The 17811-nt window shown below is 46.2% G+C and overlaps 1 protein-coding gene across 1 annotated transcript; it reads right to left on the bottom strand.

Annotated features, from left to right (window-relative positions):
- Positions 1–3223: 3223 nt before the first annotated feature.
- On the bottom strand, positions 3224–6553 carry LOC127339819 (LEAF RUST 10 DISEASE-RESISTANCE LOCUS RECEPTOR-LIKE PROTEIN KINASE-like 2.7). Its single transcript, XM_051365630.1, has 4 exons — positions 6361–6553; positions 5468–5980; positions 4159–4197; positions 3224–3605 (listed from the first exon to the last, which is right to left on the bottom strand). Exons 1-4 carry the CDS (start codon positions 6551–6553, stop codon positions 3367–3369), a joined length of 984 nt encoding a protein of 327 aa, XP_051221590.1. The 3' UTR covers positions 3224–3366.
- Between the last annotated feature and the right edge of the window lie 11258 nt (positions 6554–17811).

Raw genomic sequence — 17811 nt, 5'->3', positions numbered from 1 at the left:
CCCCTGCTCTGCTTATCTCGGGTGAAAGCCCAAAACTTTGGTTTGGACGGCGGCGGCGCTCTGGCGTCGTTCCCTCGATGGAGGCGCTGGTCGGAGATAGCGGATATGGGTGGACGAGCTCGGCAGCGGTTGGTAGGCTTTGTCTGTGCCTGCTCCTGGCAGCTTGGTCTTGTGTGTTGTGGTGCGGGCTGCGGGTGGCGGTGATGTGCGTGGGTGGCGGCGCGGCGAGGCGAGTGCTTGGAGTCCTCCTCCCCGGCAGTGACCTCCGATATCCATGCGTGCTCAGGGAGAGCGGTCTACCTCGGACAGGTCCGACGCCCCTCGATCCGGGGTGAGAAAGCAGGGAGCTTTCTGCGGAGGTAGAAGCGGATGGTGCTTGGGTGTGTGCTTGGCCTCTGGAGGTTGACTAGAGCGAGAGCTCTCAACGGCGGTCCTCTTCACCAGCTTCGGCGCCTCTTCAGACGGATCGCAAGGCCGGACAACGGACACGAAGCTCAAGCTGTGTTTCTTTTCATTCTTGTATGCTTGTTGTTTTTCGTTTCCTGTTAGCTGTTCTTCAGCACCTTGTAACAACTTGCCGGCAACGGCCTTATTAATTTAAGGTTGGGCTACGGCCTTCAGTTTAAAAAAAGAGAATTAGAGTGGTGTTGCCCTCGCAGGCAAGGCCGAGGCCGGAGTAGCCACAGCTGGAAGCTGTAGATGAGTTGAGCCAGAACGGTTAGGCGATGGTGAGGTCGCCGCAGGTGGCGTTGCTGCAGATGGACGGGTAGCCGTCCACCACGGCAAAGAGGAGCAGGACAGGGAGGAAGGGCAGTGGAAGCATCGTGTGGATGAAGAAGACGAGACTGGGTAGAGTGCCGATTTTCTCGGTCAGTAAAGATGGCCGACGGTGAGATTGCTCGGGACAGTCCATAGTCACGATATGGCTCAAGGGCAGCTGGCACTTCGGGAAATTTTGCGCCACATGACCACGACTGGACGCGGCTGCTGGTCCATTCCACGCCATTTCCTCCTTTCTATGCCCCTCCCCCACGTTCGTTGCAAATTGTTATAGCATCCCCACTCGTTTGGGCTCCCCACGCCCAAATCCGGTGAAATTTTCGTTCGGATTGGAGGAAGATTTGGCGTGGGGAGGCCCATTTTCCCAGCCGCGAGCCCAGGATGGATGCAACGTAATATGACGAATTCAGACAAAATAGGCGAATTCGTTCAAACATAAGCGAAATTTAATGATATTTAACATATAGAGGCGAGTTCGTACATAAATAGGCCGAATTCGTACATATATTTGAATTCGGTGATTGGCAAACTAAAACTTAAACTAAAAAGCGGCCTCCTACATGCCGAAATGGCGGTAGAAGGCCGTGTAGTCGCCGCCGTCGTCGTCGTCGCTCGAGCCGGCGTCGTCTGAAGCGGCGGCGCCTCGGCCAGCGGCTCGTGCCCTGGCCAGCGTCGCCGGCGCGTGGCGGCGACGGACGGTAGATGTCCTCGCCGCTGCTCTCCTCGAGCTTGACCACCTTCCTGGGCGCGGCGTTCCTACCGGCGGATGGTGCGGCGGCGCGGGCGGCGAGTTGACGCGCGGCGGCCAGATCCAGCAGCCGCCGCTGCTGCTCCGCCTCCTGGCGCTCCCAGTCACGCCTGAACCACTCCAGTGCGGCGTCGATGGGGAGGTTGTTGTCGGCGGGCACCAGGTCCTTCAGCGACCTGGCGATCGCCTCCGGCACCGCGGCGTCCTCCGCGCTCTTCGCCTCCTCCTCGGCGAGCTGGTTGGCGGCCGCCGCGGCGGCCTCCTTCTTCGCCGACTTCCTCTTCCGCCCGCGCTACGGCGAGGAGGGTTGGTCGCGGATGACGAGGGCGCCGCTGCTGCGCCCTCTAGCCGGCGGTGGAGACGCCGGCTCCTTCTTGACGCGCGCCGGTGTCGACGGAGACGCCGGCTCCTTCTTGACGAAGACCGACGTGGACCCGCCGGACCTGGACGCCGACGCGGTAGTTCGGCGATAAATAGAGGTAGGCGCGCGTGAAACCGAGGCGACGGCATTAACTCGCCGCGTGGAAGCTACGCGGCCGGCGAATACTGACCGGCGGCAGGCTTTTACAGCGCGCGGAAGACGATGCGATGAGGACGATGATCGGTGTCTCTCGCCGACAAGTTGGGGCCACCAGACACGCGGGAAGTTTCCTCGGCGTTTCCCGCGCTTTCGTTTCGTCGGACTCCCCGAGCGCTCCCCGGGGGGCCGGGGATGGCGTGGGCTCGCCGGATGGATTTAGGCCCAAATCCGGACGAAAACGAGAAACCGGGGGCGCGACTGGGCCGAATTTCACCGTCCGGATGACAAAACGCGGTCCTGGGGGCCTCGTCGGGGAGACGAGTGGGATGCTCTTATTCACTGGTCAATGGAAGCGTGTCTGACTTCATTACTGTTGATACAGAAAAAAGTATATAATACCCAAAAAAAATAGAACAAAGCCAACAAACACGAGCAAGGAAAAACTTTTACCAAACAAAAGCTACACCAAGATCTCCTGAAGTTGTCTTTTTTTTAAATGGTGGCAAAAAGATTTGCCTCGCCTCATTAATTAAGAAGAAAAATTCACAAGTTTTTACAAGAAAAACAAACCAAGGCCATAGTGACCGATATAAGGGATTACGTACTCTCTCGAGATTACATCTCCATGGTGTTTGGCGCCGGCCTTGACCCAATTCTTTAGCTCGCCTTTGATCTTGTATACGATTAGAGATGGCATGGAGCTCTTATTGTGGAAGACTCGAGCGTTCCTCTCATTTCAAATCTCCCACGAGACTAGCATGATGATGGATGTCAAATTCTTCTACCGTGACCCATTGCGCTGCAACACCGCTGACCACAAATCCTTAACCTCGCCGAAGGCCACCTACTTCTTTAGGTTTAGCTTCATAAGCCCAAACCACTCCTTTATCGAGCGCCATATCCGAAGAGAGTATCTGGAACTGAAGAAGAGGTGAGCCGCAATTTCGTTTTGTTGCTTACAAAGTTGGCATATCCCACGGTAGGGCCATACCCGCCACTCAAGCTTATCCGCAGTAAATGACCTTGACCTATCTTCGTGGTAAACTATTTCTTTATTCTTCACTTCTGCATACTTATGTTTTTCGGGGTGTACGGTTCCGTTCTTGCAAGAAAGATTCAATCCTTCATGTTGGATTTGGTATCTTTATGGTTATTTTTCATGAAGGGCTTAATCATTGATGCCTTTTCAGAGATGTAACCTTTGATTCATGGCAAAGCCAGATACAATCGGCTTTGGGCCCCCACCGGCCGACGAAGAAACCGACACCAGGGACATATGCTCCACCAACCAACACAACAACGAAAAAAGTGTCCAAGCCTAAAATTCAAATTGTCGCGGAAAAAGACCCCCTTCGTATTGTGGCGACCTTGGATCCTGTATGGATGAGCCAAATCCAACATCACCCGCCAAGAGGCTCAAGGAAACCTCGGCAGGCCCCTGAAAGGAGCACGGAAGGTGACTGGCCGAAAGTGCAGAGTGGTATTTCTTATAGCCCAACAAACATGCCAATAATAGTAGGCATATCAAAACTTCGCTTGAGGTGCTTGCTATTTTATCTGCAAATAGGAGGGAAGACATTAAGAGAGATTGCAGTCATTTACTATACCACATCATTCAAAATGGAGCAACTTCGAACAAGAAAACCCTATGTGAGTATTTACATCGTTCATAACTTGTGAAAGGGTGTGGCTGGTAAAAGGAATTTGACGAAATTGGCAGGCTCTCTACCTATTCACCAAGATAGGGGAAAAATACAAAAGCTTATGCACATATTAGAAAGATCAACACGAGTTATATCTCACAAAGTAGGAGCAATAGCTCGGATGGTAAGATGTTTGTTCACGTTTAAAGTCCAAATTTAATTTGCCAGGTAGTGGCTCTGCCATTCAAATGGTCGCTGCTAACATTTTAAGTGCACGTGGCGGGAGCAAGTTTAACAATCCTTTTTGGGATATCAAACCTTTTGGAGTGTCATCTTTTTTTGTTTGTTTCTATATCAAGTCTCTTTTGCTCCTTTTGTAGTGAGATAGTAGCATGTTTGATAATAATATATATGAACACAAGTGAGAAGCGAAACAACAAATTCTAAGAATAAGAGATTTCACTTGCATATTTTTTGTCTCTTCAAGCGTAAACACCGTGGATCCCCTGCAATATTTGAACAAAAATGCTCATTAGTAGATGAATTATAAATTTTCTGAAAATTTATGGAGCTTGTAATAATATACTGATGCACCGTAGCTTATCATTATGTTCATCAGAATGATCCTATGTTCCTACTTTTGTTCTAGATCTCTAGTTCCTACTTTTGTACCGTAAGAGGGAGTTGCGAAGAATATTCTAGATCTCTAGTTCCTGCTTTTGTTCCTTCCAAAATATGGTTCGAAATTTTTGTTATGTGATGTTCGCTGCCTAATAAGAGTAATAATAATTAAGATGACTTTCTTTCACATGCGTTGGAGAAAGACCCAGGGCTTACTGGCTAGCACATGAGGTGGTGTGCTAGCTAGGCAGCCCTAGTTCACCACTTCCTTAATAAAATACCACAGTTGTTCCTGCATCAATCGGTGGGTTAGTCTTGTTTTTCTACGTGTGTTGCATGGTATTTTTTTCGTAATGGGTGTGAACTCATACACGAATTGAACTGTTACTTGTGTACTATACTTAGTTTGTTCCAAAATATAAGAGGTTTTGATAGTCCAATCTAAACTCTCAAAATGTATTATATTTAGAAACAGAAGTAGTACATCAACAGGAAACTTGTGCCCAGGCACTTGTGCCCTGGTTGTCTGAAAAAAAGGTTCTCCCAGTTTTCACATATGTTTGGACGACTAGCCTATGTGCCACAGTTTAACATTTCACTAGCTAGTAGTTCCTTCAGTTTGTTCAAGTGTGCCACTTAGAAATACTGTGCCTAGTAATCTGAAAGTGACAAAGATCGGTATCAACTAGTAGCTAGCTTTGAAGACTCAACTGTATACTACCAGCTTGGCACTGGCAGGGAACACCCTATTAAACTGATGGGGGTTGCTATCCTATGCCGTCCTGTGCTGGCCGTCTGACTTGGTAAGCCGCCAAGCCGGGTCTGAATATGCAAACATTCGAAATTACATATGCAGATATGCTAGTATTTGAATATGCCTTTCTTAATGAACAATTTCTACAAGCATATGGGTCGTAATCAAGCGCGCCGGTCTACCAATGGCAGCATAGCTTTACTACCGGTCAACGCAGGCTACCACTACCAGCACGCAAGACTTGGAGTCGCAACACGCAAGCGCGCGGAAGGTCATGTTTATGATCAGCACTCAGCAGCCACCACGGCGAAGACGCGCGCGTGGTTCGGCGAGCAAATTCCAGATCGTGCGCAGAAGTCATGTACTAGATAGGAGAGTACTGAAAGGAGGAAATCACGTACCACAATGGCGCTCGTTAGCTCCATCGTCGCAGACGCAGGCAAACCCCGTCCCGCCGTGCTCCTCGATGCGGCCGTATCTGCACCGCCCGCCGGACCGCTCGCACGCGCCGCACTGCTCGGACTTGGCGTCGTAGCGCATCTCGAACCCGGCGCTCAGCACCTCACCGATCGACGGGTTGGCCGCCAGACGATGCAGGCTGCTCAGCAGCACCGGCGTCGTCACCGCCTTCTCGCACCCGTGCCCGTACGCTTTGCCGGTGACCCCGTCATCGGGGAGGACGTACCAGATGTTGCTCTGGTCCTGGCAGCCGTCGAGCTTCACGGCGGAGGACCGGGGTAGCTTGGCCTTGCAGTTGTAGAGCACGGTGAGGTTGGAGTTGGAGCGCGTGAGCTGCAGCCATGAGTTGGGGTCGGGGGAGAGGTTGAAGGTGAGCCGCGGGCAGGTCGTGTTCCACGCGTCGCCGTCGGCGAGGGCGACGGTGCGATTGGTGTAGTCGAACCGTTGCACGGATACTTCAGAAAACTCACGTATCCGTATCGGATACTGCCGGATACACGGATACGTATCGGCTACCTCCGGATACCTATTATGTACGTAGCAGCTGATTTTCTATTTTTTTCTAAAGAAACTAAATCGTTACTTCAGAGCAAGGTGGAGAAGCGACTAAGAGAGTGCTGGAGTTATGAAGCTTTTATGCAAACAACCTCTAGATACTCTTATATAGTAGTTTTTCTGGTAAAAAAATCAGTAATTTGTATATATGTTATTAAAAATTATATGTATACAAACGTATCCCCGTATCGGTGCTTTTGAAAAATCGACGTATCGGCGTATCGCAGTATCCGTATCCATATCCGTATCGCCGTATCCAGGCAACCTAATTGCGCAGGACCCTGTACTGGTGGAACTGGTGGTCGAGGATCGGGGTGTTGTCCTGGCAGGTAGCCGCAGCTGGGGCCTGAGTTGGTGAGCCAGAACGGGTAGGTGATGGTCTGCCCGCCGCAGGTGGCGTTGCTGCAGGAGGCGGTGTAGGCTTCGGCTGCGGCGAAGAGGAGCACAATTGCCGGGAGGAGCAGATGATGCATGGTAAGACCATGTCTAACAGACCCCTCAAAACGCGTCCACCTCGTATAATTTTGGCGGGACAGGGGGTGAGCGCAGTTTGGGCCGTCTAGCAGGTCTCGTAATCGGGCCGACCCGTATCGGCGGAATACGGGCCCGTCAAAACCACACCGCCGCCTCCTACAAATACAGGGTGTAGGTGCGAGTGGGGGTCCAACCCCTCACTCGCAACCCTAGCTCCGCCGTGCGCCGCCGCCTCCCTGCACACGCTCCGGCGAGAAATTCCACGCCGCACGCCGCAGCATTAGCACCGCCGCCAGCCATGTCCGCACGAAGGAGCAGTAGCGCGTCGCCCGCTGATACGTCTCCGACGTATCGATAATTTCTTATGTTCCATGCCACATTATTGATGTTATCTACATGTTTTATGCACACTTTATGTCATATTCGTGCATTTTCTGGAACTAACCTATTAACAAGATGCCGAAGTGCCGATTCTTGCTGTTTTCTGCTGTTTTTGGTTTCAGAAATCCTAGTAAGGAAATATTCTCGGAATTGGACGAAATCAAAGCCCAGGGGCCTATTTTTCCACGAAGCTTCCAGAAGTCCGAAGACGAAACGAAGAGGGGCCACGAGGCAGCCAGAGCATAGGGCGGCGCGGCCCCTGCCCTGGCCGCGCGGCCCTATGGTCTGGGCCCCTCGCGCCGCCTCTTGACCTACCCTTCCGCCTACTTAAAGCCTCCGTGACGAAACCCCCGCACCGAGAGCCCCGATACGGAAACCCTCCCAGAGACGCCGCCACCGCCGAGCCCCTCTCGGGGGATCCAGGAGATCGCCTCCGGCACCCTGCCGGAGAGGGGAATCATCTCCCGGAGGACTCTACGCCGCCATGGTCGCCTCCGGTGTGATGTGTGAGTAGTCTACCCCTGGACTATGGGTCCATAGCAGTAGCTAGATGGTTGTCTTCTCCCCATTGTGCTATCATTGTCGGATCTTGTGAGCTGCCTAACATGATCAAGATCATCTATCTGTAATTCTATATGTTGCGTTTGTTGGGATCCGATGAATAGAGAATACTTGTTATGTTGATTATCAAAGTTATATCTACGTGTTGTTTATGATCTTGCATGCTCTCCGTTACTAGTAGATGCTCTGGCCAAGTAGATGCTTGTAACTCCAAGAGGGAGTATTTATGCTCGATAGTGGGTTCATGCCTGCATTGACACCTGGGACGATGTGAGAAAGTTCTAAGATTGTGTTGTGCTGTTGCCACTAGGGATAAAACATTGATGCTATGTCTAAGGATGTAGTTGTTGATTACATTACGCACCATACTTAATGCAATTGTCTCGTTGCTTTGCAACTTAATACTGGAGGGGGTTCGGATGACAACCTGAAGGTGGACTTTTTAGGCATAGATGCAGTTGGATGGCGGTCTATGTACTTTGTCGTAATGCCCAATTAAATCTCACTATACTCATCATGATATGTATGTGCATGGTCATGCCCTCTCTATTTGTCAATTGCCCAACTGTAATTTGTTCACCCAACATGCTATTTGTCTTATGGGAGAGACACCTCTAGTGAACTGTGGACCCCGGTCCAATTCTCTTTACTGAAATACAATCTCCGCAATACTTGTTCTACTGTTTTCTGCAAACAATCATCTTCCACACAATACGGTTAACCCTTTGTTACAGCAAGCCGGTGAGATTGACAACCTCACTGTTTCGTTGGGGCAAAGTACTTTGGTTGTGTTGTGCAGGTTCCACGTTGGCGCCGGAATCCCTGGTGTTGCGCCGCACTACATCCCGCCGCCATCAACCTTCAACGTGCTTCTTGACTCCTACTGGTCCGATTAAACCTTGGTTTCTTACTGAGGGAAACTTGCCGCTGTGCGCATCACACCTTCCTCTTGGGGTTCCCAACGGACGTGCCAACCACACGCATCAAGCAAATTTCTGGCGCCGTTACCGGGGAGATCAAGACACGCTGCAAGGGGAGTCTCCACTTCTCAATCTCTTTACTTTGTTTTTGTCTTGCTTAGTTTTATTTACTACTTTGTTTGCTGCACTAAATCAAAATACAAAAAAATTAGTTGCTAGTTTTACTTTACTTGCTATCTTGTTTGCTATATCAAAAACACAAAAAAATTAGTTTACTTGCATTTACTTTATCTAGTTTGCTTTATTTACTGTTGCTAAAATGGCCAACGCTGAAAATACTAAGTTGTGTGACTTCACAACCACAAATAATAATGATTTCTTATGCACACCTATTGCTCCACCTGCTACTACAGCAGAATTCTTTGAAATTAAACCTGCTTTATCGAATCTTGTTATGTGAGAGCAATTTTCTGGTATTAGTTCTGATGATGCTGCTGCCCATCTTAATAATTTTGTTGAACTATGTGAAATGCAAAAATATAAAGATGTAGATGGTGATATTATTAAACTAAAATTGTTTCCTTTCTCATTAAGAGGAAGAGCTAAAGATTGGTTGCTATCTCTGCCTAAGAATAGTATTGATTCATGGACTAAATGCAAGGATGCTTTTATTGGTAGATATTATCCCCTGCTAAAATTATATCTTTGAGGAGTAGCATAATGAATTTTAAACAATTAGATACTGAACATGTTGCTCAAGCTTGGGAAAGAATGAAATCTCTGGTTAAAAATTGCCCAACCCATGGACTGACTACTTGGATGATCATCCAAACCTTCTATGCAGGACTAAATTTTTCTTCGCGGAATTTATTGGATTCAGCTGCTGGAGGTACCTTTATGTCCATCACTCTTGGTGAAGCAACAAAGCTTCTTGATAATATGATGATCAATTACTCTGAATGGCACACGGAAAGAGCTCCACAAGGTAAGAAGGTAAATTACGTCAAGAAACCTCTTCCTTGAGTGATAAGATTGATGCTATTATGTCTATGCTTGTGAATGGTAGGCCTAATGTTAATTCTAATAATGTTCCGTTAGCGTCATTAGTTGCTCAAAAAGAATATGTTGATGTGAATTTCATTAAAAATAACAATCACAATGATTCTAGGCCATACCCTGCTAATGGTAATTCTTATGGTAGATATGCTTCACCTAATGAAGAAAAGATGCTAGAAATTGAAAGATCCACCAAGAGCTTTATGCAATCACAATATGAGCAAAATAAATTGTTTACTAAAACTATGAATGAGCAATCTACCTTGTTGAAGAATATAGGGAATCAACTTGAAAATCTGAATAGGGAGATCTCGGGGTTGCAAACTAAACTTGCTATTGCTGAAACCCGAATCTCATACATGTCTGCATCGCAATCTTCTTTAATTAATAAAATGGCTGCTAAACCTGGGGATTTAGATGATAAAATTACTACTACAGCAAATGCCATTCAAGTTAGAATTAATGAGAATATAAGATTAATGGCTGAACTGCGTGCTAGGTGGGATAGAGAAGAAAATGAAAAACTAGCTAAAGAGAAGAATGTAGCTAAAGTTTGGACTATTACCACCACTAGTAATGCTAATGCTACACATGTTGCTGCACCTCCTACTAATACTAATAAAAGAATTGGTGTTAGCAATGTTTCCACTTCTAATGCAAAGCGAGAAACTGCTGAAACTGCTAAAACTGCTTAAACTGCCTGTGATAAAGCTGCTGAAATTTTTTCCAACATTGGGGATGATGATCCCATTGCTTTAGATTATAATGGTTTGAATTTTGATGATTGCCACATCTCTGAAGTTATAAAGTTCTTGCAAAAACTTGCTAAAAGTCCTAATGCTAGTGCTATAAATTTGGCTTTCACGCATCATATTACAAATGCTCTCATAAAAGCTAGAGAAGAGAAACTAGAGCGTGAAGCCTCTATTCCTAAAAAGCTAGAGGATGGTTGGGAGCCCATCATTAAGATGAAGGTTAAAGATTTTGATTGTAATGCTTTATGTGATCTTGGTGCAAGTATTTCTGTTATGCCTAAGAAAATTTATAATATGCTTGACTTGCCACCGCTGAAAAATTGTTATTTGGATGTTAATCTTGCTGATCATTCTACAAAGAAACCTTTGGGTAAAGTTGATAATGTTCGCACTACCGTTAACAATAATCTTGTTCCCGTTGATTTTGTTGTCTTGGATATTGAATGCAATGCATCTTGTCCCATTATATTGGGAAGACCTTTTCTTCGAACTGTTGGTGCTATCATTGATATGAAGGAAGGTAATATAAAATATCAATTCCCTCTCAAGAAAGGTATGGAACACTTCCCTAGAAAGAGAATGAAGTACCCTTTTGATTCTATTATGAGAACAAATTATGATGTTGACACTTCGTCTCTTGATAATACTTGATACGCACTTTCTGCGCCTAGCTGAAAGGCGTTAAAGAAAAGCGCTTATGGGAGACAACCCATGTTTTTACCTATAGTACTTTGTTTTTATTTGTGTCTTGGAAGTTGTTTACTACTGTAGCAACCTATCCTTATCTTAGTTTTATGTTTTGTTGTGCCAAGTAAAGCCGTTGATAGAAAAGTAAGTACTAGATTTGGATTACTGCGCAGTTCCAGATTTCTTTGCTGTCATGAATCTGGGTCCACCTCCCTGTAGGTAGCTCAGAAAATTAAGCCAATTTACGTGCATGATCCTCAGATATGTACGCAACTTTCATTCAATTTGAGCATTTTCATTTGAGCAAGTCTGGTGCCATTTTAAAATTCGTCAATACGAACTGTTCTGTTTTGACAGATTCTGCCTTTTATTTCGCATTGCCTCTTTTGCTATGTTGGATGAATTTCTTTGATCCACTAATGTCCAGTAGCATTATGCAATGTCCAGAAGTGTTAAGAATGATTGTGTCACCTCTGAATATGTTAATTTTTATTGTGCACTAACCCTCTAATGAGTTGTTCTAAGTTTGGTGTGGAGGAAGTTTTCAAGGATCAAGAGAGGAGTATGATGCAACATGATCAAGGAGAGTGAAAGCTCTAAGCTTGGGGATGCCCCGGTGGTTCACCCCTGCACATATTAAGAAGACTCAAGCGTCTAAGCTTGGGGATGCCCAAGGCATCCCCTTCTTCATCGACAACATTATCAGGTTCCTCCCCTGAAACTATATTTTTATTCCATCACATCTTATGTGCTTTTTCTTGGAGCGTCGGTTTGTTTTTGTTTTTTTGTTTTGTTTGAATAAAATGGATCCTAGCATTCACTTTATGGGAGAGAGACACGCTCCGCTGTAGCATATGGACAAGTATGTCCTTGGTTTCTACTCATAGTATTCATGGCGAAGTTTCTTCTTCGTTAAATTGTTATATGGTTGGAATTGGAAAATGATACATGTAGTAATTGCTATAAATGTCTTGGGTAATGTGATACTTGGCAATTGTTGTGCTCATGATTAAGCTCTTGCATCATATGCTTTGCACCCATTAATGAAGAAATACATAGAGCATGCTAGAATTTGGTTTGCATATTTGGTTTCTCTAAGGTCTAGATAATTTCTAGTATTGAGTTTGAACAACGAGGAAGACGGTATAGAGTCTTATAATGTTTTCAATATGTCTTTTATGTGAGTTTTGCTGCACCGGTTCATCCTTGTGTTTGTTTCAAATAAGCCTTGCTAGCCTAAACCTTGTATCGAGAGGGAATACTTCTCATGCATCCAAAATACTTGAGCCAACCACTATGCCATTTGTGTCCACCATACCTACCTACTACATGGTATTTTCCGCCATTCCAAAGTAAATTGCTTGAGTGCTACCTTTAAAATTCCATCATTCACCTTTGCAATATATAGCTCATGGGACAAATAGCTTAAAAACTATTGTGGTATTGAATATGTAATTATGCACTTTATCTCTTATTAAGTTGCTCGTTGTGCGATAACCATGTTTACTGGGGACGCCATCAACTTTTCATTGTTGAATTTCATGTGAGTTGCTATGCATGTTCGTCTTGTCTGAAGTAAGGGCGATCTACACTGAGTTGAATGGTTTGAGCATGCATATTGTTAGAGAAGAACATTGGGCCGCTAACTAAAGCCATGATCCATGGTGGAAGTTTCAGTTTTGGACAAACATCCTCAAATCTCTAATGAGAAAAGAATTAATTGTTGTTGAATGCTTAAAGCATTAAAAGAGGAGTCCATTATCTGTTGTCTATGTTGTCCCGGTATGGATGTCTAAGTTGAGAATAATCAAAACCGAGAAATCCAAATGCGAGCTTTCTCCTTAGACCTTTGTACAGGTGGCATAGAGGTACCCCTTTGTGATACTTGGTTAAAGCATATGTATTGCGGTGATAATCCAGGTAGTCCAAGCTAATTAGGACAAGGTGCGGGCACTATTAGTACACTATGCATGAGGCTTGCAACTTATAAGATATAATTTACATGATGCATATGCTTTATTACTACCGTTGACAAAATTGTTTCATGTTTTCAAAATCAAAGCTCTAGCACAAATATAGCAATCGATGCTTTTCCTCTATGGAGGACCATTCTTTTACTTTCAATGTTGAGTCAGTTCACCTATTTCTCTCCACCTCAAGAAGCAAACACTTGTGTGAACTGTGCATTGATTCCTACATATTTGCTTATTGCACGTATTATATTACTCTATGTTGACAATATCCATGAGATATACATGTTACAAGTTGAAAGCAACCGCTGAAACTTAATCTTCTTTTGTGTTGCTTCAATACCTTTACTTTGAATTATTGCTTTATGAGTTAACTCTTATGCAAGACTTATTGATGCTTGTCTTGAAGTGCTATTCATGAAAAGTCTTTGCTTTATGATTCACTTGTTTACTCATGTCATATACATTGTTTTGATCGCTGCATTCACTACATATGCTTTAAAAATAGTATGATTAAGATTATGATGGCATGTCACTCTAGAAATTATCTGTGTTATCGTTTTACCTGCTCGGGATGAGCAGAACTAAGCTTGGGGATGCTGATACGTCTCCGACGTATCGATAATTTCTTATGTTCCATGCCACATTATTGATGTTATCTACATGTTTTATGCACACTTTATGTCATATTCGTGCATTTTCTGGAACTAACCTATTAACAAGATGCCGAAGTGCCGATTCTTGTTTTCTGCTGTTTTTGGTTTCAGAAATCCTAGTAAGGAAATATTCTCGGAATTGGACGAAATCAAAGCCCAGGGGACTATTTTTCCACGAAGCTTCCAGAAGTCCGAAGACGAAACGAAGAGGGGCCACGAGGCAGCCAGAGCATAGGGCGGCGCGGCCCCTGCCCTGGCCGCGCGGCCCTATGGTCTGGGCCCCTCGCGCCGCCTCTTGACCTACCCTTCCGCCTACTTAAAGCCTCTGTGACGAAACCCCCAGTACCGAGAGGCACGATACGGAAAACCTTCCAGAGACGCCGCCAACGCCGATCCCATCTCGGGGGATCCAGGAGATCGCCTCCGGCACCCTGCCGGAGAGGGGAATCATCTCCCGGAGGACTCTACGCCGCCATGATCGCCTCCGGTGTGATGTGTGAGTAGTCTACCCCTGGACTATGGGTCCATAGCAGTAGCTAGATGGTTGTCTTCTCCCCATTGTGCTATCATTGTCGGATCTTGTGAGCTGCCTAACATGATCAAGATCATCTATCTGTAATTCTATATGTTGCGTTTGTTGGGATCCGATGAATAGAGAATACTTGTTATGTTGATTATCAAAGTTATATCTACGTGTTGTTTATGATCTTGCATGCTCTCCGTTACTAGTAGATGCTCTGGCCAAGTAGATGCTTGTAACTCCAAGAGGGAGTATTTATGCTCGATAGTGGGTTCATGCCTGCATTGACACAGGACGATGATGAAAGTTCTAAGGTTGTGTTGTGCTGTTGCCACTAGGGATAAAACATTGATGCTATGTCTAAGGATGTAGTTGTTGATTACATTACGCACCATACTTAATGCAATTGTCTGTTGCTTTGCAACTTAATACTGGAGGGGGTTCGGATGATAACCTGAAGGTGGACTTTTTAGGCATAGATGCAGTTGGATGGCGGTCTATGTACTTTGTCGTAATGCCCAATTAAATCTCACTATACTCATCATGATATGTATGTGCATGGTCATGCCCTCTCTATTTGTCAATTGCCCAACTGTAATTTGTTCACCCAACATGCTATTTGTCTTATGGGAGAGACACCTCTAGTGAACTGTGGACCCCGGTCCAATTCTCTTTACTGAAATACAATCTACTGCAATACTTGTTCTACTGTTTTCTGCAAACAATCATCTTCCACACAATACGGTTAACCCTTTGTTACAGCAAGCCGGTGAGATTGACAACCTCACTGTTTCGTTGGGGCAAAGTACTTTGGTTGTGTTGTGCAGGTTCCACGTTGGCGCCGGAATCCCTGGTGTTGCGCCGCACTACATCCCGCCGCCATCAACCTTCAACGTGCTTCTTGACTCCTACTGGTCCGATTAAACCTTGGTTTCTTACTGAGGGAAACTTGCCGCTGTGCGCATCACACCTTCCTCTTGGGGTTCCCAACGGATGTGCCAACTACACGCATCACCCGCCTCCGGATCGAAGCGATCCCGCTCGCCGGACACGCTCGAGGAGGTTTGGCGCCGCCAGTGCAAACTCTCTGCCGCTAGGAGTCGGCGTGCGGCGTGCAGGTACGCCGGCGCCCTCTACGTGCCGCCGAAGATCCGCGAGTTCGCGGCGGGCGGACGGTACTACAAGTCCGATCTGCCGCTCAAGCCGATGAGCGACGTCGATTTCGAGAGACCTTAAACAAGGAGAGACCTTGCTCTGATACTAATTGAAAGGACGAGATGTCGCCTAGAGGGGGTGGGTGAATAGGCATTTAAAAAACTCTTACGGATTTGGCTTGTAAGAATGCGGAATTAAACTAACGTTTATTTCACAAGCACAAATACTAAATAAGCTAGGCTCAACTAATTGCAACAACAACAACTAGAGCTAAGCAAGATAGTCACAAGATGTATGTAGCACAAGTGATAGCAAGATATATGAAATTCAAGCACGATTGCTAGCACAAGAAAAGTAAGCTCGGGTATAGAAATAACTGAGGCACACGGAGACGAAGATGTATTCCCATGTTTCCTTCCTTTGCAAGAAGGTACGTCACGTTTGGAGAGGTGGGAGTCCGACGAAGGACTCCCCAACGCAACGAAGGCTCACCTTCTTCTCCGAGCCAAACCCACGAAGGATAATGGCCCTTTCCTTATGGTTAGTTTTTCCTCCACTCCGGAGATGGCAAGCTCCACAACCACTTCACAAGGTCCGTGAAGGAGAGGCCCGGACCCCTTCACAATCTTCCACGAAGAGGTCACCGGGACACCAACCAAGCCAACTAGGAGGTCACCCTCCAAGAGTAACAAGCTCACGGTCTCTCACATGAACTAATCGTGGTGGAGAGCTCAACACTAAGCAATGATGCAAAGCAAGAATACTAGAGGTGTTCAAATCCTTCACACTCAAATCCCACCCAAGCAACAAATGCTAGGATGAGATTAGAGAGGAAGAACAATGGAGGAAATCAATAAATGACTCCAAGATCTAGATCCCAAGAGTCCCCCTCACTTAGAGGAGGAATGGGTTGGATGAGGTTGTAGATCTAGATCTCCTCTTTCAAATCCCCCAAGAATATGCAAGAATCATAGGAGGGAATGGAGACGAAGCAAGCTCAAGAGGTTCAACAATGATGGTCAAAAACGTGCTCAAGAACACTAAATAACTTTTGGGGAAGAACCCCCTTTTATAGCCCAAGGGAAGATATAACCGTTGGGGGCAGATCTGAGAGATTTTCATGCAGCCTGGTCAACCGGGCCAAACCGGGCCTAAGACCGGGCCGCCTGGCGTAAGAGCCGGTCCGACCGGGCTAGGCATCGGGCCACAGACTGGGCTGCCAGGTGTGAGGGCCGGTCCGACCGAGCCACAGACCGGACCATCCGGTCCAAACCGGACCTGACGTCGGGCCGTGACCGGGGCGGATCGGGGACATACTGAACATGTCCCCGGTTGTCACCGGAGCAGAAGCCGGCCCGCGCCGGGGAGGCTGGTCCATAGGCCGGTGTGACCGGGCATGAGACCGGACCGGCCGGGCGAAACAATAAAACATGTTTTACAAAAACCATCATAACTTTGGCGTCTGGATTCCGATTTCGATGATCTTGGGCTTGTTGAAATCAGAACAACAAGTCCTACAACTTTATGCATAGAAACATCATTGTCCACCCACAGATTAAAAACCATAATATGAATGTTTTGACCTATCTATTAAAGAGATATCGGTAAAACCTCCAAGCTCGAAAACGCAATAGAAGATGCATATGGATTCCGTTTTTGATAAACATTGGCTTGTTGTAAAGCTAGCAACAAGCTCAAGAACCTCACACAGAGAAACACCAAGAAGTAACAAGATTTATGCAATGCAAAGCATGCAAAGGGTTGAGCTCCCTAAAACGATGTGATCAAGTTACCCACCAACCGAAAGCCCCTCTTGATAGTGCGGCTATGTATCCTATAACCCGGTCTCCCAACAACCACCTTGAGACCGGTAAAAAGGAAACCTAGCAAGGCCATACCTTTGCCTTGCGCATCCATCTTGATGTTGATAATAACTCTTCAAGCTCCACTCTAGCCGAAATGTCTCACTTGATCATTGTTGCTTCGTGAAGGCTGACAAATGCTCCCCCATACACCATGATGGGAAAGCTCCATTGATGCACATCTTCACATATCCATTATCACCAAATGGACGAAAAGCTTCAAGCATATGATCCTCTTGAGATGTGATGTCTACGGGAGCTTCTATTCTTGTAGACAGTGTTGGGCCTCCAAGAGCAGAGGTTTGTAGAACAGCAGCAAGTTTCCCTTAAGTGGATCACCCAAGGTTTATCGAACTCAGGGAGGAAGAGGTCAAAGATATCCCTCTCATATAACCCTGCAACCACAAAGCAAGAAGTCTCTTGTGTCCCCAACACACCTAATAGGTGCACTAGTTCGGCGAAGAGATAGTGAAATACAGGTGGTATGAATAAGTATGAGCAGTAGCAACGGCACCAGAAAAGTGCTTTGCCCAGGACTGGCGTGTGATGGATGGTGGTAATATTGCAGGCAGTACAGATGCAGTAGAACAGTAAACAAGCAGCGATAGCAGTATTGGAAACAAGGCCTAGGGATCATACTTTCACTAGTGGACACTCTCAACTTTGATCACATAACAGAATAAATAGATAGATGCTAGACTCTACACCCTCTTGTTGGATGATGAACACCACTA

This window comes from Lolium perenne, chromosome 3, assembly GCF_019359855.2.
Source record: "Lolium perenne isolate Kyuss_39 chromosome 3, Kyuss_2.0, whole genome shotgun sequence".
NCBI lineage: Eukaryota > Viridiplantae > Streptophyta > Magnoliopsida > Poales > Poaceae > Lolium > Lolium perenne.
This window is presented reverse-complemented; position numbering and strand designations above follow the sequence as displayed.